The following is a 22,702-nucleotide window of genomic DNA, read 5'->3' on the forward strand; positions in this document are numbered from 1 at the left end:
CAGTAGGAGGGTGGAGTGGAGGTCCTCCAGCACAAAATCATGATGGGCTGTTACATCTGTGAGAGAAGGCTGAGAACAACTTGACTGCTAGTCTGAGAAAGTGCAGAGAACCTTGTGCTTCAGGGCTGGTGATAATTGGGATTAATAATAAACAGTAAACCAACAAGACATCTAAATTCCAAGGCTGCAGCTCACAATGGGAGTGAGTTCAAATCCACAATTTCTTAAAATCTAACCGTCAAGCTGAGAAATTAGCACAGAACCTAGTCCACAACAATGGACACTAATAGAGCCCTTAGAAGGAACTGTGATGCTGTCCTGCAGAGCCAATTCATTGGTGTCTACTGAAGAAACAGCTCGTGCCAAAGATGAGCTTACAATACACAGCTGTCCAGCCACACAATGAAATGAATTACTATGAAAGAGAGCAGATTATCAATAAGATAATTAGTACTTCAGTAGGTAGATGATAGGACATATGAAAGAGATTATTTATTTAAAATGATTGGAGATAAGAGGTAAGACCCCAGTGAAAGATTGCAGATTGCAGATGAGAAAAAGAACACAGAAAAGAACCAAATTGAATTTTTAGAAATGGAAATTATAGTCATTAAATTTTAAAAAGTAACCTCAATGGGCAGGTTAAATAGTTGTAGATATAATTGAAGAGAAAGCTATTGATTTTAAAGGAGATTGGATCAAACTGCTTAGAATACAGTACTGAGGAATAAAGAATGGAAAATGAGAAGTTAAAACTCATGAACTTGAGAATGAGAGGTTCAGTATTGCCTTCTGTGAATTTCCAGAAATAGGGAGTAGGGGAGGAACTATTAGAAGATAAATGGGCCAGCGCCGCGGCTCACTAGGCTAATCCTCTGCCTTGCGGCGCCGGCACCCCGGGTTCTAGTCCCAGTCGGGGCGCAGGATTCTGTCCCAGTTGCCCCTCTTCCAGGCCAGCTCTCTGCTGTGGCCCAGGAGTGCAGTGGAGGATGGCCCAAGTGCTTGGGCCCTGCACCCCATGGGAGACCAGGATAAGCACCTGGCTCCTGCCATCAGATCAGCGCGGTACGCCGGCCGCGGCAGCCATTGGAGGGTGAACCAATGGCAAAAGGAAGGCCTTTCTCTTTGTCTCTCTCTCTCACTGTCCACTCTGCCTGTCAAAAAAAAGAAAAAAAAAAGATAAATGGTTGAGAAATCTTTCATTTTCATTGCAAGGCCCGAGTTCTTAGGGTCCAGAAGCATAGTGAAATCAAGCTGGATTAAAACAAATTCAAGCCTAGACACAGCATAGGTGGAACACTAGGAAACAAGCACCTGAGGACAGTGGATTGTCTGCATTGGCAGGTGACTCTAGGAAATGACAGTGTATTTTATTCTTGTAATTTGCTGATGGTAGATTCTAACTGTTGTTGCTACAAAAAGTTTGTGAACTACTGGGCATTGTAATTGACTTTAGCCATTCTGCAGTGTATATTTATTTCAAAACAACATAGTATACATGATAAGTGTGGTTTTTGTCAATTAAGGAGAGTATAGGTAATTCAGTTTGCTTTAGCGAGTAAGATGTGTAAGGCAGTAAAGGCATAATGCTAATAAAATTGTTTGTTACTTCATGGAGCTTACATTTGATTAGGGCAGAAGTGCACTGATACTAAGATACTGCAGTGCAGTTCACCGTGGCTGGTGGAGGGGTTGAGGTGAGGCGGAAGCTTTAAGCCACAGAGAGTCTGAGAGGTCAGCTTTTGGGACATGAATAGGGGTAGAAGTAGCAGGCCCTGCTTGAGGTGCGGCGATTCGGAGAACAGAGATGTAAGAGGAAGAAAGACTGAGCCAGAGGACTTGAACTTGGTGCTTATAGAATAATAGGATTCTTGCTGAACAGGTGCCAAACATCAAGACCTCCATGGTTAGGCAGTGAATTTCAAGTTACATTCTGAACTGGGGTTTTGCTGCCATGGATAGGGGAAGACAAAACTTGGGTCTTCTTGGCTTTCAGCTACTTTAAATGCCAAAAGGATAAGGTATTTTTAGCAACAATTCAAAGAAGCATATACATGGAAAAAAGTACATGGTTAAGATAACCTTAGTGCTTGAGAGTTAAGGACAGTTGAGAATGCAGTCATTTTCGTTGATGAGGTAACTTGATATTTAGTTGGCTGATGGTTGCTCACCAACAACTCCTTAACTTTGAAAGTTACTTATATCTAATGTGGAGGATTACAGTTCGTCAAAAATTGTCTACATTTCTAACTGCTGTTTTCTGTGCAACCAGAAGCATGAAACAAGTTGTAAAATGCCTCTAATGTAGATCAATTCTTCACAGCAAATAAAAAATTTAGCATTTATTAGCTGTGACTAAAACTTAGGAAAAAATTCACAAGTACTTGGCCTTCAAAGTTTTTGTTTCTTGGATGAATAAACTGAGTTTCATTTTAGATACCCTTGGCAACAAAAGAGATTTTTAAAAAACAATGCCAACCTCATTTGGCATGTGAATAAATTATCCCAAATTGTGGGGAGCAACTCGGACTATACTGTTACTGGAATTAAGACTTATTCTATGCATCTGCTCTCCCACAATATGGCACTGGGAGAGGAGGAAACAGCTTCTACACAGCTGCCTCCAGTTCAACCAATAAACAGCAGGACCTGCTCTTGATTGGAGGAGAGCAGCGTACTCGGCGTGTGGGTAGCAGAGTTGGGATTGGCGGAAGAGGACTATAAAGGAGGAGAGAGACAACATGCACCAGGAACATCTGAAGGAACACCTGAGCAGCCCCCGAGAGAGCCGGCCGGCGGTGTGCCGCTCCCCCGTGGAAGTGGGGAAAAGTGGCAGGGGGAACCGCCCTTCCACAGAGGTGGAAGGGACGGTAGCCAACGCGGGAAGAACCAGCAGCAAACCCGGGGAGGGCCGAGCAGACGAAAGAACAGCGCAGGGTCCTGTGTCGTTCCTCCACGAAGAGGGGGAGCGACACAAATCAGTTAGTGAGGACACATTGGGCGACCTAACCTGCTCTGTGATTTTGCTTTTATGGTATAGGCAGGGTTGGCTTGAGTCCTCTGTCTCTTGTGTTCCAGTCAACACCAGGTGATCCTGGCCAAAATGAAGAGGATCTGAATCTTTCTGGCTGCTTTTTTAGTGGATCATATAGCATGTATGAGGACTACAGTACTGTGTAGGTTTTAGGAAGGGTGCTGTAGAGTGGCTCCAGTTGACATGAAAAGTGTTCAGCATATATGAGAGGTCTTGGAGATGTTCATGGAAAATGTATATTATGAAAAAACTGCATGGATTTCTCATTTTCTTTGTATGAAAGAGCTCATCTTTTTTTTTTTTAATTATTATTGACAGGCAGAGTGGACAGTGAGAGAGAGAGACAGAGAGAAAGGTCTTCCTTTACCGTTGGTTCACCCCAAAATGGCTGCTGCGGCCAGTGCACCGCGCTGATCTGATGGCAGGAGCCAGGTGCTTTTCCTGGTCTCCCATGTGGGTGCAGGGCCCAAGCACTTGGGCCATCCTCCACTGCACTCCCGGGCCACAGCAGAGAGCTGGCCTGGAAGAGGGGCAACCGGGACAGAATCCGGCACCCCGACTGGGACTAGAACCCGGGGTGCCGGCGCCGCAAGGCAGAGGATTAGCCTTGTGAGCCACGGCACCGGCCAAGAGCTCATCTTTTAAACTTGATTTTTCATGAACTTTTGAAGTGCCCTCTGTACAAGTGGAAAAGGATCTGGAGCCAGAACACTGAGATGGCAGTTGCCTCTTGGTGAGTAGGATTGTGGGTCTTTCCTTTTATTTGTCTCTGTTTTCTGATCTTCTTTGAGCATCTGTTGCTTTTTACAGAAGAAATGATGTAAAATCTCAGAAAAACAAAGTAATGGGGATATAACATTAGGTAAACAGCAAGTAAGAAATTACTTGGCTTTTTATAGTGTAATGAGTATGGTTGAAGGAGTAGGGCAGCCTGCTTGACACAGTTATCTCTGTGTTGTAGAGGGGGAGGAATATTTTCTTTTCTTTTTCAATAGTCTGCTTCAAACGGCAAGCATTTGTAACCTTTTTAAATTATGAAAGCAATTAAAATTGAGTGCAATGTGGTGTTAGTGGATTTTAGGAGGAATGGGGAATTAAAGAGTTAATTGGTTCATCCTGAGAGCATGTGAGTGGACATTGGATTTCAGTGCTTGTTTTCTATTTGAGCTTAAATTAAATTCTGTTTGAACTTAAATTATTGTTTGGGGCCTTATTTTGTTCATGTATTTGAAAAAGGCATGGCATGCTGTTTCTTAAGTTACAGGCTCATTGTAAGAACAAAAAATTCCTTTGAAAGATGAATTGATAAACATATTTGTACCATTGATTTCTGGTTAGTGCTGTTTAATCTTTATGATTCTACTGTAAGATTCTTCCAATAACAACTCTGATATGGAATCTATGTAGCACATTGACTTTTTTTTATGGTGGTATGCACAATAATATTTGAAGCATGTGGTTGTAAGTGAAAATTTGTGAATTTAAATGTCCATGAATTTAGTATGTAGAGTATTTGAGTTTTTTAATTGTACAAATGTAAATTAGAGCATTTTTTGTGAATGCTGTAGTGTAGTAGGCAACTACTGGGTGGCACCTGACTCGCTACAATATACCAGTTTCGGGAACCCACTGGCCATCTCTCTGTCCATCATGACCTGCCTTGTTTCTGTGGAGCTCTACAAATCCCTATAGCCTGGAGCTGGTCTGGTTCATGTCTATACTGAGGTTTGGATGTTAGGTTTTTACTCCAATTTGTTTTCCAGTGAATTCCCTCTTTATGCTTAAACTGTCCAGAGTTTCTGCTCTTTAAGCAAATAGTATTCAGACCTTTTGAAAATGGGTGGGGAGGGCACTAATAAGCATTGCCAACAATTTTGAATGAACATAAAATTACAGCAGTTCTAAAAGTAAAGGTAAGTAGAAAAATGCTGATTTGTTTTCACAGCAACTTCTTTCTTTAACATATGTAAACTTCATGCATTTCATAAGTACAAATTTAGTAACATAATGATTCTTCCCTCCACCCTCCCTCCCTCCCAAATTCCCACCCCTCTTCAAGAGTATTATTCATTTCAACAGATGAAATTAGTTTTCAAGTGTTAGGGGTTTTGTTTGCATCTGGAAAATTCCATGTCCTAACCTTGCTTAGATGGTTCCATGCTTCATCTTTTTAGCTTTGTTCAGTGACCATATTCCCCTGGGTCTGTCCTCTGCCCATTCTTCTCTGTGGCCTTTCTTCTTTCCACGCCTCTGTCTAGGTTTCTGCAATGTCTTCTCTGGGGTCATAGGAACAGCCTTTTCCTTTCCATGGGTAGAAGCTGGTTTGGTCCATACTTAGGATGTGAGCAATGTTGATGATGAAGACGTCTAAAAAGGATGCTGGATTAAAATGGGCATTCCTTTGTTCTTTAGATTGTTCAGATTTTGTGAGCAGAGGCTGCCAAAGTATCTTTTCATTACAGGATCTTGGTTTTAGCAGTTATTTTATTATGTATTTATTTATGGAAAATGACATGAGTTGGTTAAATTCTTACCATAGCAAAAGGCAGTAGTAAAAGTGTGTACTTTCTGGATTCTCAAATCCACAGTTGCCTTTATTTAAGGCTGCCACTGTTCCAGTCTCGGAAATGTTGGTTATTCTATGTGTATTCCCTCCAGTCCTTTGTCTTATACACCTGGTAGTGTACTAGAGGGGCTGACTGGAGCACACTTAACCTGTTTTGACTTACTGTATCTCAGACGTTACTTCATATTAGCACATACTGATACCTTGTTAACCTATGTACAGGGGCTGGCACTGTAGCATAGTGGGAAAAGCTGCTGCCTGCAGTGCCGGCAACCCATATGGGTGTCGTTTCGAGTCCCGGCTGCTCCACTTCTGATCCAGCTCTCTGCTATGGCCTGGAAAAGCAGGAGAAGATGGTCCAGTGCTTGGGTCCCTGCACCTGCGTGCGAGATCCAGAAGAAGCTGCCGGCTTCTGCCGTTGCTACCATCTGGGGAGTGAATGAGCAGATGGAAGACTTATTCTCTCTTTCTCTCTCTCTCTCTCTCTCTCTCTCTGCCTCTGCCTCTGCCTCTCTCTGCCTTTCAAGTAAATAAATAAATCTTAAAAACCCTATGCACATAGAAACTGTGGTTTAAGTCAGGTTTTAAGTCATGTACTGTAGTGTGGTGTCATGAGTCTTAGAGCTGAATTCAGATTCTGACTCTGCCATTCATGAACTGTGTGACCTTGAGCAAGTTATGTAATCTGTGTGTGTTTCAGGTGCTCATTTATAAGACAAAGTTATTCTCTTTCACAAGGTTTTTCTAAGGATTAGAAGACATAATGTATGTAGAACACTTAGCACTGTGTCTTGCTTAATAAATCATAACCATTATTGTAGTCATTAATTTATCAGATCAGATGAACCCCTAATATATTTCTCCTTCCTCATCTCAAATAGAATACACAGGAGTCATTCTTTGTTACTTGTTTCATGACCTTTTAACTGTGTTGGTTGTCCTTTTCTTCTAGTCTTTTGTTGATAGTCTCTTCCTCTAGCCTTCTGGCACTTTCTCCAACAAATGTTGGATATTTCTTTGACTTTTTGGAGTGTTTTGGGCTTGTTGGTGACTTTACTGACCTACTGTTTCAGCCCTGCCATTGCATTAGGTGGTTTAGTTAAAAAACAAAGCAGAGAAGGAATAGTTCTGTTGATGAGGCTCTAGAGTAAATTTAGTATTGGCAATCAAATTTATTCAAGTCACTAGACAGTATGATTCTTTCTGTGATTGGGAGTTCAGCTGGGATAGAATAGAGATTTTGACATAGATGCCATCTAGCACCAAGTGAAAAATGTGGGGCTGAGATGCCACAGAAGTCCTTCGACAGTGTAGGCCTCTTTGGCGTAGCCCCTGAGACAGATCCACAGGGGCCAGTCATGAAGTGGGGTGGAGAATCAGCAGCCCATTGTTGAATACAAATTGGTGTGATAAGTCAGGCTTTGGGGCCTCCCAGGAACTGGTAAGCATAGTATAGTATGTGTGTGTATGTGTGAAAAACAGAAATTTGTGGTGTATGAAACACAAGAGCTACCTCCCTAGCTGCTTGGGTGTTGTTAATCAGAGTGCAAGCAGTCTAGCCATGGGCAACCCCCCACCTTTCTTCAGAGAAGGGTCTTCACAGGGGAGGGATGGGTCTTTCTTGACAGGGGTCTGCCAGGTGTTGTGCTTGAAGGAGATGAGACCGCTGCTCCCAGAATGGTTTGTGGAGGACCCTGTAGTGGCTGAGTGCCTGTGAGAATGTCTGGATTTGATTGTCATCAGTGTGATCTATCCACACCCACCAGCTGGTGGCTTAGATTTTAGAGGTGATTTTGAATCCTGTGGAGTGTGTTCTCTGGCATCTTGGCCTGATGGGTTTTCACTACTTGGATGACCTATCTTTGTGTGTTTGATAGTATTTTTGTCCATTTTGAGTTTCTGTCATTGTCTGCTGCAGTGATGGAGAAGGGTCTGTTACCCACTCCCAAAGGCATCTAGTGTTAGTCTGTTGACTGCTGATTCTAATGCCCTTTCTGCCATTCAGTTGCAGTCAGTGGAGGAAATGTAGCACTTGAAACACATTTGCAGTGTCCTGTTGGAGGATTTCAATTTGATTGTTCTGGTTTCTTGTTTATATTGAAAATCTGTTTTCTTCTTCTGTTTGTTCAAGGTTAGCCCACTCTTGATCCTTTGTTTTTGCCTATGCGTTTCTTAAAATTTGAACATTTAAAGAGATGCCCTGGTACCAAGACAAGCTGTCTTTTCTGAGCGAGAAAGAACAAGTTCGATTTTGCCTAATAGAATTGCCCAGAAGTGGTGGAAGATGCCCACAGATGCCCACATGGGCTTCAGAAACTCCAGCCTCGTGCTCACAGCCACTCTTCTCCCTCCCAACACAGGCACTCCAGTAATTAGGCCTATGAGAGACTCCAGTTTCCAGACATCTTTGCTCTTCTCTGAAGTTAGATTTTTTTGCTATTTCTCCTGTCCTTTGTTTACAAGTTTTCTTTTTATATACACCTTGGACTCTGGAGAAAGCTACAAGTAGAGTGCATTTATTTTTTGAATAAGAACTCATGTTATTATAAATTGCTATTTAGCATTAGCCTTATTTTACATTGATTTCAACCCCTCCAAATCCCTAAAAATAGGGCTAACATCCCTAAAAATAGATGAAACATTCAGACTGATTTTTGTTCTTTACAAATAAGTAAAGATTTCTGAATCAAAGTATGATCTTTGAGATTTTAGCCAAAGAACTTCTGTATTTTAAGCAGTTGTTCTTGTTCTGTTTTAGTAATATTAAATATGGCCAGAAAAAGTCCTACTTGAGGTATGGGGCTTGTCATTTTTCTTAAAAAACAAAAACAAAAACAAAAACAAACAAAAACTGTCATCTGTCTTACACTGCTTCTAGAATGAAAGCAAATTGAGGCCAGCATTGTGGCATAGCAGGTAAAAAGTACTACCTATGGTTCCAGTCCTGGCTGCTCCACTTCCCATCCAGCTCCCTGCTAACTGAGAAAGCAGCAGAAGATGGCTCAAGTACTTGGACCCCTGTACCCATGTAGGAGACCCAGAAGAAGCTCCTGGCTCCAGGATTTTTATCAGAAAGCAAGCAAGCCTTATACTGTTTATCCAAAAAAGTTGAAGGTAGTTATTTTTGTTGGAACTTAAGAATTAGAGAAGCTAGTACATTGATACTGTCAGGGAAAGTGTGTTTTTTTAAAAAAAAAGGAAGACCAAGCAGTCTTAATTTAAACTTTGTACTCTATAAAAATTGAATGTTGCCCATAGACTTTGACAGAGACAAGCACAAAGCTCTTGAAGTTGGTGTATTTTTTTCCGAAATTTAACTCTTCATAATATAGCATAGTATTTCATGATATCTCTTAGTTCTAAAATTTTAAGATATTTCAGAGCTTATCTACTGAAGGCTCTTGAAATGAAAACTAATAAGTGTATTAATTGTATGTGAAAGAAAATATCTTTCTAGAACCCCCAAAGACTTTAAAAAACTTGGAGGCAAGATGGTACTATGGAATTTTTTGTCAAATTGTTTCGAAGCCTCAAAATCAAAGTAAAAGGAATTAGAAAGTCATCTTTGATTTTCTTGGGTCATTTAATTTGAGCTGATTTCTTCAGAGCATGTATGTTTCTTCCAGTGCAGTACTAAGGACACAGTTGTGGGTGGTCAGCCTTTGAGCCGTGTTCTTTGGCCTGTCCTGCTACCGCTGGCTGTGGGGGCTGAGCCGAGGAACATGAGAAGGTATCAGAACCTGTCTTGACGTCCTGAGAGTAACTCAAGGCACACAACTGATTGATGCTGAATCAGTGTGATGATAGACTGGCAGGCTACATGAATGACAAACCATGCTTCTTTTCTAAATAGTTAAAGATGTTGTAAGGATCTTAAAATAACTGGGGTTACTTTCCAAAGAAACATTCTTCATAAGAGAAAGGGAAAGTTACTTAAAAAACTACATTCCCACTAATAAATTTATTTTTTTAATTCTTTGAGTATTTTATACACACATTTGCAGAACTCAAAGGCTGAACTGTGTAGGAAAATGTGCTCGGAAGTCTTGCATACATCCTTGCCCCTCCAGCCCACTTGTCTCTTCCCCTTACAGGTTACCATTTTTATTAGCTTGCTTCTTTTAAGAATTGTTTTGTTGGGGTACAATTCATATAGCATAGAATTATCCGTCCTGAGGTGAATAATGAAGTGACATTTGATATGGTCACAATGTTGTGCTCTCACTACCTCTGTCTAGTTCCAGAATACACTCATCACCCCCATAGGAAACCCCATACCCATTAAGTAGTCATTCCTCATTCTTCCCTCCCTTCAGTCCTTGAGAACCCTTAATCTATTGTGTTTGTATAGCTTTGCCTATTCTGAGATTGCACAGAAATGGAACAATACAGGACCTTTGGTGTCTAGCTTCTTCGTCCTGGCGTCTTGATTCATGTTGTAGCATGTGTCAGTACTTCCTCATTTTTGTGGTTGAGTAGTATTCCATTATGGTGAGTTTGCCACAGTTTATCTCTTGAGTCCTACATTGATGGGCATTTGCATTGTTTCCACCCTTTGGTGGTTTTGAGTCGTGCTTCCATGAACGTTCATGTTAATGTATTTGAGTTTCTGATTCAAATGCTTTTGGGTAAATACTTAAGAGCAAAATTGTTGGATTTTATAGTACTTTTTAGTTTAAATTTTGGAGTAATGGCCAAACTGCTTTCCAGAGTGGCCGAACCATTTTATATTCCCATTGTCAATATGTGAGAATTCCAGTGTCTTTGTATTGTTGCAAACATTGATGTTATTTCTTCTTTTATTGTAGTTAACCTAATAGATGTGAAATGTAATATCATTCTGGTTTTGATTTTTACCTAATTCAAAAAATATTTGAGAGAAAGATACCAATCTGCTAATTCATTTCCCCAAATGCCTGGAAACTAGGAACTCAATCCAGGTCTCCTACATAGGTGGCAGGTACCCAACTATTTAAGCCATCTCCTGCCTCCCAGGATGCACGATAGCAGGAAGCTAAAATGGGGGAGCATAGCCAGTACTGAAACCCATCACTGGCTGGGTCGTGGCTCACTTGGCTAATCCTCCAACTGCGGTGCCGGCACCCCGGGTTCTAGTCCTGGTTGGGGCGCTGGGTACTAGTCCTGGTTGCTTCTCTTTCAGTCCAGCTCTCTGCTGTGGCCCAGGAGGGCAGCAGAGGATGGCCCAAGTGCTTGGGTCCCTGCAGCCACATGGGAGACCAGGAAGAAGTACCCGGCTCCTGGCTCCGGATCAGCGTAGCACCGGCCGTAGCGGCCATTAGGGGAGTGAACCAATGGAAGGAAGACCTTTCTGTCTCTCTCACCGTCTATAACTCTGTCTCTCTCTCTTTCACTGTCTAACTCTGCCTGGCAAAAACAAAAAACAAAAAAACCATCACTCCCATATGGGATGAGGGTATAATGAGTGGCTTCTCAACTGATATTCCAAATGTATGCCCCATCTTTCCCTCTAATATTTAGTGATGATAATCTTTCCATATGGTTGCTGGCCATTTGAATATCATCTTTAAAGAAATGCCTGTTCAAGTCATTTGCCTATTTGTATTGCGTTGTCTTTGTTGTGGAGTTGTAGCAGTTTTTTATACAGTCTGGGCACTAAACCATTATCAGGTGCATGATTTTAAAAATAGTTTCTCCCATTCTGTTTCTTGTTTATTCATGTATTCTTTTTGTCAATACACATATTTTAATTTTCCCTAGTCTTATATAAATGGTAGCATTTCAAGCACAAAGTTTTCTGTGCCTGTCCCCCCCCCCTTAACAATATAGTATGGAAATCTCTCCAATTTGTACATAGGGAATGCCTCCCCCCCACCCCGGTCATATCCTGTTGTATGGATATACCATGGTTTATTGAGCCCAGTTGCATGGGTTATGTCCAGTATTTTGCTATTCCAGCAGCTGGTGCTGCTGTATATGTGCTACAGATTTCTAAATGTGGGATTGCTATAGCAAAGCTGTGTATGTAGCCCATTAAACAGTGTCCTTAAGAAAGCCTCATTCCTACCTGACTTTTATTCTATACTTCTTCCATTACATTTTTTTTAAAGATTTATTTATTTGAAAGGCAGAGTTACGAGAGGTCTTGTACCCACTGGTTCACTCCCCAGATGGCCGCAATGGATGTAGCTTGTGCCGATCCAGAGCCATGAGCTTCTTCCGGGTCTCCCATGTGGGTTCAGGGGCCCGAGGACTTGGGCCATCTTCTGCTGCTTTCTCAGGCCATAGCAGAGAGCTGGATTGGAAGTAGAGCAGCCAGAATTCGAACTGGCACCCACATGGGATTCCAGCACTGCAGGCAGTGGCTTTACCTGATACACCACAGTGCTGGCCCCAAGATGGCTTCTTGTTAGTAGCACCTGTGGTGCATTTAAAGCACGAGTACGTACACAAAACTTCACGTGTATTTTCAGAACTGTATATTTCTGGTCAAATGAAAAAAATAAGAAACTGGCTTTTGCTCTGCTGGATGACCTTGAACAAATTGTTTACTTGTTCTGTCACGTACTTCTGGCTATAAAACTGAGATGAGGGTGATAGTCCTGATACAACCAAATCATTTTGATATTGTAGGGAATTAATGAACTGGTTGTAAAATATTTTGTTCTGCTTAGATTACCTAAATAGATGATGTTACCATTAATATTATATATTATCTTCAACACAGTGGACTAGCTAATGATGCCATTGTATTATCTAATATTTGATTTCTTTTAATTAAAATTACATGTGTTATTGGTATGCATGTTGCAATCTTGTCCTCCTGCAAATGGCAACTGAGTATTAACACAAAATTTCAAATTATGCATAATTACAAAATTTGCAAGAATTTATCAGCACCAGGGAAAAAGAAGGAATAAGAAAATGTTCATTAAGACTCAGGAATTTCAGGGACTGGTGCTGTCCATAGAAAGTTAAGCCTTCACTTGTAGTACTGGCATCCCATATGGGTGCTGGTTTGAGACCTGGCTGCTCTACTTCAGATCCAGTTCCCTGCTAATGCATCTAGATTAGCAGCAGAAGATGGTCCCAAGTCTTGGGCCTCTGCACCCATGTGGGAGACTCAGAAAAAGCTCCTGACTTCTGCCTTCTGCCTGGCCCAGCTCCTTCTATCACTGCCATTTGTGGAGTGAACCGGTGGATGGAAGATATCTCTCTTTCTCTCTCTCCTTAAAAAAAAAAGACTCAGGAATTCCAGTCACAGTATTTCAGAAAAAAATTAGATTATTTGATTTATGATATCTGTAATCTTTACATATTCATTTTCATCCAAGGATGGTTGAGTCTTCTCAAGTGTAGTTTGTAGTGGCAAGAAGTCCAGAAATTAATAAAACAACCTCAGAGACCGGGTTTATGGTACAGAGGATTAAAGTGCTGCCTACGTTGCTGGTACCACATATCATGGCATCCGTTCAAGTTCTGGCTGCTCCACTTCTGATGCAGCTATCTGCTAATGTGCCTGGGAAAACAGCGAAAGATGACCCAAGTGCTTAGGTTCCTGCCACTCACATGGGAGACTGATTGAATTCCAGGCTCCTAGCTTTGACCTGCCCATCCCTGGCCATAGTGGTCATTCGAGGAGTGGACCAGCATATGGAAGATTCTTCTCTGTCTCTCTGTCTTTCTCTAACTCTGACTCTGATTCTACTTTTCAAATAAATAAATCTTTTTAAAAAATCAGCTGTATTCACAATAGCATTAAAACATACTTTAAAACAATTTTTTAAATAAAGCGCACAAGAGTAGTATTGAAAACAACAATGTTTTTTGAAAAAATGAGAGATCTAAATCCATGGAAAGATGTGACATGTTTATAGATCAGAAGGTTTCATATTGTTAAAACTGTATTAAGCCCCACATTAATCTACAGATTAAGCACACTTTATCAAAGATCTTGCTGGATTTTTGTTGTTGTTGTCATTGTAGATTTTCACAAGCTGATCCTAAAATCACACAGTAGTATTAGGGAGCCAGAGTTACCAAACTACAATGAAAAAGAAGGTCAGAATGGGAGGACTGACACTTAGCAATTTTAATGATACTCCAGAACTACAGTGATGGAGACAACAGGCGTTAGCATAAAGGTCTACACATCAGTGGAATAGAATTGAGAGTCCAGAAATGTACTTTCACAGTCAACAGATTTTCAACAAGTGTACTAGGACTGTGAAATCAGGAAATAAAAGACATGTTAATGTTTTTTTGTTTGAGCAACTATATATTCAAAGAATGTTTAGACCTCTGCCTCGCACCAAGCACAAAAATTAACTCAAATCACATTATAGCTAGAGCTATAAACTCTTAGAGGCAAGTAGCAAAGTAAGTTTTCCTGATCCTTGGTTAGGTAATGGTTTCTTAGATATTACATTAAAAACATAGTCAACAAAGAAATTAAAAAAAAAAACTCAAGCTTTGCTTATGGGAATTAAGTACAAGTACTTTGGAAAACAGTTTGGTAGTTCCTTTAAATATTAAAGATACAGTTACCATATGTCCCAAGAAATATGAAAGCATTGCTATGTAAAAGCTGGTACACAGATGTTTCTAGCAGTATTATTCATCAAAAAGTACAAGTAACCCAAATGTCTATTGATGAATGGATAAATAAAATATGATATATCCATATACTTGAATACTGCTTGGCAACAAAAGTGGACAAAATACTTATACATGCTATCACATGGGAGAATGTTGAACACATTATGCCAATTAAAAGAGGCCAGACACAAAAATCATATATTGTATGATTCCTTGTATAAGAAAAATTCTTCAAATTTATATGAAGAGAAAGATGAATAGTTGCATAGGACTGGAGCTGGGGTTGGAAATGGGGATTAACTGGTAATGGATATGAAGTTTTTCTTTGGGTTGGTGTAATTTTCTAAAATTGTGTTAGTGACAGCTTTTGAATTCGACAGTCTGTTGATTTGAACACTTCAATGGGTAAATGTCATGGTATGTGACAACTTAATGGAACTGTTTTTAAAACCAAGGTATTTCATAGTGGTCAGTAAAATGACAGAAAGCAAGAGTTTTTGAATTGAGCTTTGTATTTCATAGAGATATCTTCAGGGCTGCCTTGGGTATTCAGGGGCCTTCTTTGAACTTCTATATAGATTCCATTTCCAGATAGGATTTTGATTGGGAAGTGGATTGTACTGCCTTTAAAAAATAAAATGGGAGGCCGACGCCACGGCTCAATAGGCTAATCGGTCCTTCTGTGGCGTTGGCACCCGGGTTCTAGTCCCGATCGGGGCGCTGGATTCTGTCCTGGTTGCCCCTCTTCCAGTCCAGCTCTCTGCTGTGGCCTGGGAAGGCAGTGGAGGATGGCCCAAGTGCTTGGGCCCTGCACCTGCATGGGAGACCAGGAGGAAGCACCTGGCTCCTTGCTTCAGATCAGCGCAGCATGCCAGCCATAGCAGCCACTTCGGGGGTGAACCAATGGAAAAGGAAGACCTTTCTCTCTCTCTCTCTCTGTCTAACTCTGCCTGTCAAAAAAATAAATAAATAAAATTGAAGCAGTTACTTAACATTCATCTGTTCTCAAGGATTAGTCTTAGCAAAAAACATTTTTTAAAAAAGATCAGTTTATTCATTTAATTTATTTCTATGTGCCTTGTATTTTTCTAGGCATTAGGAGTTACAGTAATAAACATAGAATAAAATTTTACAAGAAAAGTTTTTTTCTCATGCAACGTTTGTTGTGATGGGACACACAATCAGTGAACAATCAAAATAAATAAAATTTCAAGCAATGATAAAGCCCATTTTTGTCTTTATACATGGTAAGTCCATGTAACTATTAAAATAATTTTCCTTTAAAAATGTAGGTTGTATGTACCTGATCACAATGAAGTAGAAATTATTTTTCTTTTGCATTTTGAGTTTTTCGTATAATCTGCTATATCGTTTTCACTTATTAACCACATCTTTTTAATTTTTTGCTGGTTGCTCTAGAGTTTACAATTTTTATCTGTAATTTACTGTTATGTAGCTTTTAAATCTTTTTGTAAAAGATGCTTTAAGCAGTGTATATTCATTTCAGTCTTTCTCCTCATTCTATTACTGTCTTATGTTTTATAGTTATATGGATATAGTAATCTCTACATTTTTTAAAAAGGCTTATTTATTTATTTGCAAGACAGAGCTACAGAGAGGCAGAGGCAGAGAGAGAGAGGTCTTCCATCAGCTAGTTCACTCCCCAAATGGCTGCAGTGGCTGGAGCTGTGCTGATCCGAAGCCAGGAGCCAGGAGCTTCTTCTGGGTCTCCCACGTGGGCGCAGAGGCCCACAGACTTGGGCCATCCTCTACTGCTTTCCCATGCCATAGCAGAGAGCTGGATCAGAAGTGGAACAGCTGGGATTTGAACCAGCACACATATGAGATGCTGGCACTGCAGACTGGGGTCTTAACCTGCTATGCTACAGCACTGTCCCAATCTCTACATTTTTAATTTTGCTTTTAGCTTTCAGTTATCTTTTAAAAAGCTTAAAAGCACAAATCCAGTTAAATTTATATATTTTCCTAAATTCACGATGTACAGTGCTCTTTAATCTTTTTCACCATGTTTTCACCTGATAACATTTTCCATTTTTCTCTTTCTAGCTTTTTTCTTTGTGAAGTTGAAGTCTTCTGAACACAAACTCTCTTTTGTTTGGTTTTAAAAATTTTGGTTCCATTTTGAATGACTTTTTCATTGCATGTAGACTACCAGAAAAACAGTTTAGTTTTTATTCTGAATGTGAAGATGTTCTTCCACCAGCTTCTGGTTTGTATTCTTTCTCATGAAAAGTTAACAGTAACTCTTGTGTCTTCCCTGTGTATATTTTTTTTCTTCCCCCTGGCTCCTACCCACTGCTCTGTAAGAATTTCTATTTATCACTGGTTTTCAGGTATTTCATTATTGTGTGTCTTTTTTAAAAATTCTGTTTGAAATTTGTTGATTTTCTCTCTACCCACCCTCCCTCATTTATATTCGAGTTGTTATTTTTTAAGTAATTTGGCAAATTTTAAATAGTGTATCTTCAATACCTCCTTCTGTGCCTTTGATGACTTGTGTGTTGTGTTGCTTGTTGTTGGCCTTGTTTACTGAGACTGTTTCAGCTCCTCCCCACCAACTGCAGCCATGGTTCAGTTGGTATCGTTTCTATTCCCCTGACTTCAAACTCACCAATCTTTTATTTCATTTCAGGTGCTTTTAACTCTAGGTGTTTGTTCTATTTTGTATGTTTTCATGTAGATCCACTGTCCTTGAGGCTCTTCAAATCCTCTAATGTCTATCTGTGCGCATAGTTAATATGTGAAAGTTCACTGGAAGCCCTGAGTATTCCATTTTCTCTTTGATTGCTGCATCTCTTTACATGGTTTGCTTTTTCTCCTGGTTGAGCATGCATTTTCCTTTAAAAAGTATATTCTTGCAGCAAACTACATTACACATCAACCTGCAATGATCAAGCCTGGCTTTGAGGTTTTTTGTTCTTGTGTTGTGAATAGTAGTCTTCCTTGCTGGGTTTATTTAACTCTAATGCCAGCATGTGGGCTTCCATGGTTTCTGCTGAATGCACAGGCATGGACTGAACTGTCCATGGGGCTCTGATGCCTTCCAGCCCTGTGTGCTCTAGCAGTTGCTCATGCAGTGTCATGGCAGTCATATACAGCTTGGCATTTAGAGTCCAGGAGGTGCATATGCAGATTTCTGAACTTCAGCCTTAAAAGCCTTTCCTTTTTGCGTTTTTCGTGCAAATTCCCCTGACTTCTCCTCATCTGACAAAATTATGTAGCCTGTCTTCCATGGTATGCTTGGTGCTTAGGGATGCCAGTGTAGTGACAGAAAACACTTGTTTCTCCTGTTTTCTTTTGTTTTTCCTTTGTTTACTGCAGGAAGGCTGGTCTAGTGCTAGTTACTCCACACTGACTGGCCACGCCTTCTTTGTTGCTATTGTTTGTTGTTTCCTTTGTTAATGCAATGACTTCCCCCTGCCATGCCATATTCCCATATCTCTCCCTACCTTGTCATATTTCCATATCTAGAACAAATTCTGATGCATAGTAAGTACTTAGTAAGTGCTGGCTGAATACGTTAGCCTGCAGTTAATCTTTGTTCAGTCGCTCCTTCGCTGTCTCCAGTGTGCATTTCAGTGTGCCTTAATCTCCCCTAGTCTTAAACAGCCACCTCTAGACCTGCTGATGCTTAATCTTCACCCTGCTTCAGTCTTGACTTCACCCAGCAGCAGCTCCCTTGCATTTGTCCTCACCAGCCTTACTTAAGGGTCACTGTTGCTGCGATCAGTGAACCTGTCTCAGCCCTAATCCCCCTTGATTCCTAATGGCATTAGACACTCTTGACACTCGTGGAAATCTCTCTACCCTTGACTTTCTTGATGCAATAGGTTTCTACTTCCTTTCTTTCAGGGTGTCCCCTACTCATCTGGCTTCTTTTTCTCTTACCAGGCACTCTTGGGGTACTGTCTATGGTCTTTGTCTAATTCCTCACATTGTTATGTAGCACTCTCAGATGCGTCCATCACATAAATTGCCATCTGGAAGCTGGTGTTTTTAAAATGCATATTTTCATGGCCACACACTCTTAGGAGTTTCAGATTGAGGTAGAGGTCTGGCTGTTGACTTCCTTGTCCCTCAGGCTCGCAATCTCAGTGTGCTCCGTATTGAAATAACCATTGCTCTTATCCCTCTGACCTTCTCGTTTCTCGAGATTGCAGCTTACTTAGCTCTCTCTGATTCTGACGGTCTTCTCCTGATTCTTCAGCACATTCTGTGCTTTATCTTTCTTAACACCTAGAGTCTTGGTTTTGAAAGAGCCTTGGAATGCGCTGGCAGGGCCCCACGTCTGTTTCCCTCACTGAAGGAAGTTCTTTTTAAAATTTGTACTTGAGAAGCAGAGAGGGACACAAAGCGAACACGCTCCCATTCACTGGTTCCCTCCCCAAATGCTTGCAAGAGCCAGTTGTGAAGCTGGGAGCTGAGAACTGTACCCGGGTCTCCTGTGTGAGGAGCAGGCACCTATCACTTGAGCCAAACTGTTGCCTTCTCGGGAAGTCACTAGTGTTGGCAGAAAGCTGGAGTGGCGCATCCAGCACATGGGACACAGGCATCCCAACCAGCACCCTACCTGCTAGGCTGCATGTCAGACTTGAATTTCTTTGATGGCAGGAATAGTTGTTCTCAGTAAGTGCTTAGCATATATTTATGGATGGGCACAGGAAGTGAATACTTCTTTCATTGAATGTGAGATGTAGTTTATTCTTCTGCTTTTGAGCAATACATACATGTACTGCGTTTTAGTAATTTCTGGGAATAGCTGCGGTACTGAATGCAGGTCATGGCAGCCCGGAAGCAGTAACAAACTCGATGTTTCACGGCAACCTCAGGAATGAGGTGTGTCTGTGCCTGTGGGCTGTAGATGCATTCACCCCTCTGCCTTAAAAAGTAACCAGGATTTAGGAGCACACAGTTTCAGACAGTGGTATTTGCAGATTGACTTGAACCCCAGGATACAGGTAGCGTAAATGCAGGAGAGTGTTTGGGCTTTTTGTGTTGTTTTTCTCATATTAATGATGAGTGTCTGGGCTAACCCTGGAGCCAGAGCTCCTTGGTTTTAAATTCCAGTTCTGCCAAGTTTTACCTTTCTATGTTTCAATTCCCTTGCCTGTGAATTGGGGGTAGTGATAAAACATGCCTTCTGAGAGGGAATGTTTCAAAGCACTGAAAGTGGGACTGGTACACAATAATGGTTGTTTAGGGGGTTGGGGAATACTTAAACCACGCTGAGGCTTTTTTGACACCTCCGTCTTACAGACTCAAAGCTGAGATGTGAACAGCTGGGTGTTCTTCAGGGCCTCTCAAGTAACAACAGTGGTCTCTTGGTCTCACCCATGCCCAACTGCTTGCTCTCTGACCACCAGTTCTCCCTAACATCACAGGGCAGACCCCACTTTGGGGCTTTCCTGCCGTGGGTCCTTGGGAGGACTTCTGTAAGAAAAGCAACATGACAGGAAGAGAGAGCCCTCTAGACACATAGAAAATGAATGTTTGGAATCTACATTTTAGAGAAGAGAATGTTTAGAATTCAATTCAGGCTGCACATCACCTGGTGGGCTTTAAAAATTATAGATGACGGCCGGCGCCGTGGCTCAATAGGCTAATCCTCCACCTAGCGGTGCCGGCACACCGGGTTCTAATCCCGGTCGGGGCACCAGATTCTGTCCCGGTTGCCCCTCTTCCAGGCTAGCTCTCTGCTATGGCCCGGGAGTGCAGTGGAGGATGGCCCAAGTGCTTGGGCCCCCGCACCCGCATGGGAGACCAGGAGAAGCACCTGGCTCCTGGCTTCAGATCGGCGCCGTGCGCTGGCCGCAGCGGCCATTGGGGGGTGAACCAACCACAAACGGAAGACCTTTCTCTCTGTCTCTCTCTCTCTCGCTGTCCACTCTGCCTGTCAAAAATAATAAAATAAAAAATTTTAGATGTCTGGGTCTTACCTCAGACTAATTAAATCAGAATCCCTGTTGGTTAAGGGTCAGGTACTTAGCAAAGCTCTCTGGTGGTTCAAACATATCTGTGGTAGACAACCATGGACATAGAGCTGGAATTGGGCTCATTTATTATCTTGTTCCTCCAGATTTTCTTAAGGGATTGCCTTATCCAGAGTAGATCTCATAGTGTTTTCCATGTGCTTGGACCAGAGGATTTTTTTGCTCTGTAGCTTTGCAAACCACTGTTTGCTGGCAAGGGATGAACACTATGCAAGGTGAGGCAGGAGCCAGCATGTCTCAAAGAGTTTAAAATTTTATAGAAAAGCATATCCGAATATTCATTATGGTTGGTTTGAACAGAAATTCTGCCACAGTAGATACTACCAATAGTATCTTGACTTCTTGAATTTTTATTTTATCTATTTTCACTACCCACTATTTAGTTGTTAATGTCATATTTACTATTGTTAATGTCATATTTACTATTGTTAATGTCATATTTACTATTGATATTCTGATTTTTAATGCATATGCATAGTGAATGGAAGAGGAATTGAAGGGTATTGAGAGTTTGGTTTTGGAGAAGGAATGTCTTTCTCTTTTTTTCAGACATCCTTTTTAGCTATACCAGGGCATGTTATTCTTAACAAGGAAGGTAGATTTCTGGTATCTAATCATCATAATCACTTGTAGCAGTACAGCCATTAAGTGTCACTCGTCTTGAGAGAGAAGCATAACACTTAATTTTAGGCAGAGTTACCGTAATGTGCTTCTGTGTTAGTTTTGTGATCTATGAATGGGCCTTTTGTAAAAATTCATTCAACACATGTTCATGGATCTTGTTCATTGTGCCAGTTAAATTCTAAATGCTTGGGAAACATCAGTGAGCCAAACAAATTCCTGTTCTCATTGAGCTTTTACTTAGTGGCAGGGCATGGGGGCAGAGAATAAATACTAAACAGACTAGTTTGTTGTCTGGTGCTAAATGCACTGGGACAACAATAGGAGCAAGCGCAGGGGTGGGGTTGCATGAGCTGCAGTTTAACCTGGGTGACCCAGAGATGCCTCTTAGAGGTGCTGCTGTTTCAGGATGAATAGGGATGGGGGAGCTTCACCTTGGCCTAGAGTGGAGCCAAAGGAAAGCTGCATAGATGACAGGAACTGTGCCTTGGATCCTTTCATGAGGATCTCCTTTTTACTTGAGTAAGAAGGGTACCTTCAGAACAGGAACTGGAAAGATGACTGACTGCTCCACTGGTGCGTGTGGGAATTCAGAATGGAAGCAGGGGACTAGGACAGGAGATGGAATTAAATTAGGGGTCAGCACAGGGGTGTTGATGGTGCAGGAGATGGGATTAAATTAGGGGTCAGCACAGGGGTGTTGATGGTGAAAGCAGAGGAACAGTGAGTGGCTATGCAGTAACCCAGAAAGAGAAGGGGACAGTGCCAAAGGCTGGTTTGGTAGGGATGTATTTGGTGACCCAGCTGGCAGCATTGTGCAGTAAACTTGGGGTCTGAAGAGTAGTCCCAGGTACCTCCAAGCTGTGGCCATTAGTTCAGGTCATGTGGAATTTTACTTCTTTCTTGATGAGCAGTTACAACATAATTTGGTAGCTTTTGAAAACTATCCTATATTTAGATCATTCTTTATTTTTAAATGCTTAGTGACAATATCTATAGCTATTTACATTTTCTTAAGATTTCAAGGGTAAGGATTTTAAATAAAGCTCTAGTTCAAAAATAGCCTCAATTTTTTGAAGCTTTAATTATTTAAAGCTCAATAAGTAGATCATTTAGGCCATTTTCCTTACTTTAGTACTGTACATAAAGTATTCCTATTTAATGAACATTTAACTTACTGGTAAAATTTGCTAATCAAATTGTCAGACTCTGTTAAATGGCTTGTCAAAATGTTTTTTTTTTTTTTTTTAGCAGTTATTCCTGTCTATGTAATGCTGTGGATTCCTCTAACTCATTTTTCCTGATAATTTTATTAAGTGACTGTATTCAGCAAGCAGTTATTAAAAAACTTTATTATAAAAATAAACTCATTGTAGAAAATTAGTAAAGCATTAGAAGCTTTGTATGGTAAAAAATAAAAATAAGCCCAGCCACAATTTTACCTCTTTTTAAAATAGACTTTTTAATTTATGTTTATATTTTATTGTTTGAGAGCCAGAGGGACCACATGAGAAAGACAGGGCTCCTGTCCTCTGCTTCTTTCTCCACGTGCCCAGAACAGCCATGGCAAGATCGGAACCGGGAGCCAGGAACTGAATCCAGGTCTTCGATGTGAGTTGCAGTGATGAAACCCAATCTGGGTGTACATTAGCAGAAAGCTGGAATCTGGAATCTGGACTGCAGCTAGGGCTTAACCCAGGTTGTGGGATGTGGATTTTGTAGCTATTAGGCCAAATGCTTCCCCTAGGCTTTATTTATAGAGCATTTTTTGGTTCCCAGCAAAATTGTGGGGAAGGTACAATGAATTCTCATCTACCCTGTACTCCTGCACACACATAACCTACCATGTTATCAGTATCCCCCACACATGGAGTGGACCTGCATCAACGTATC

The 22,702-nt window shown here is 41.1% G+C and overlaps 1 protein-coding gene across 6 annotated transcripts in view; it reads left to right on the forward strand.

Moving 5' to 3' along the window:
• The window catches only part of LOC103345879 (protein sidekick-1), a 694,014-nt gene that overhangs the window by 494,115 nt on the left and 177,197 nt on the right, over nt 1-22,702 (forward strand). The window contains exon 1 of one of the 6 annotated variants that reach the window (XM_070054500.1): nt 3,419-3,767. The exons of the other annotated variants lie outside the window; for them this stretch is intronic. Coding sequence (XP_069910601.1) covers nt 3,751-3,767 — 17 coding nt within the window. The 5' untranslated portion in view covers nt 3,419-3,750. Of the gene's footprint in view, nt 1-3,418; nt 3,768-22,702 lie in introns of those variants that run through there. 6 annotated transcript variants of the gene reach the window in all.

Source organism: Oryctolagus cuniculus, chromosome 12 (genome assembly GCF_964237555.1).
Source record: "Oryctolagus cuniculus chromosome 12, mOryCun1.1, whole genome shotgun sequence".
In the NCBI taxonomy this organism is placed as follows: Eukaryota; Metazoa; Chordata; class Mammalia; order Lagomorpha; family Leporidae; genus Oryctolagus; species Oryctolagus cuniculus.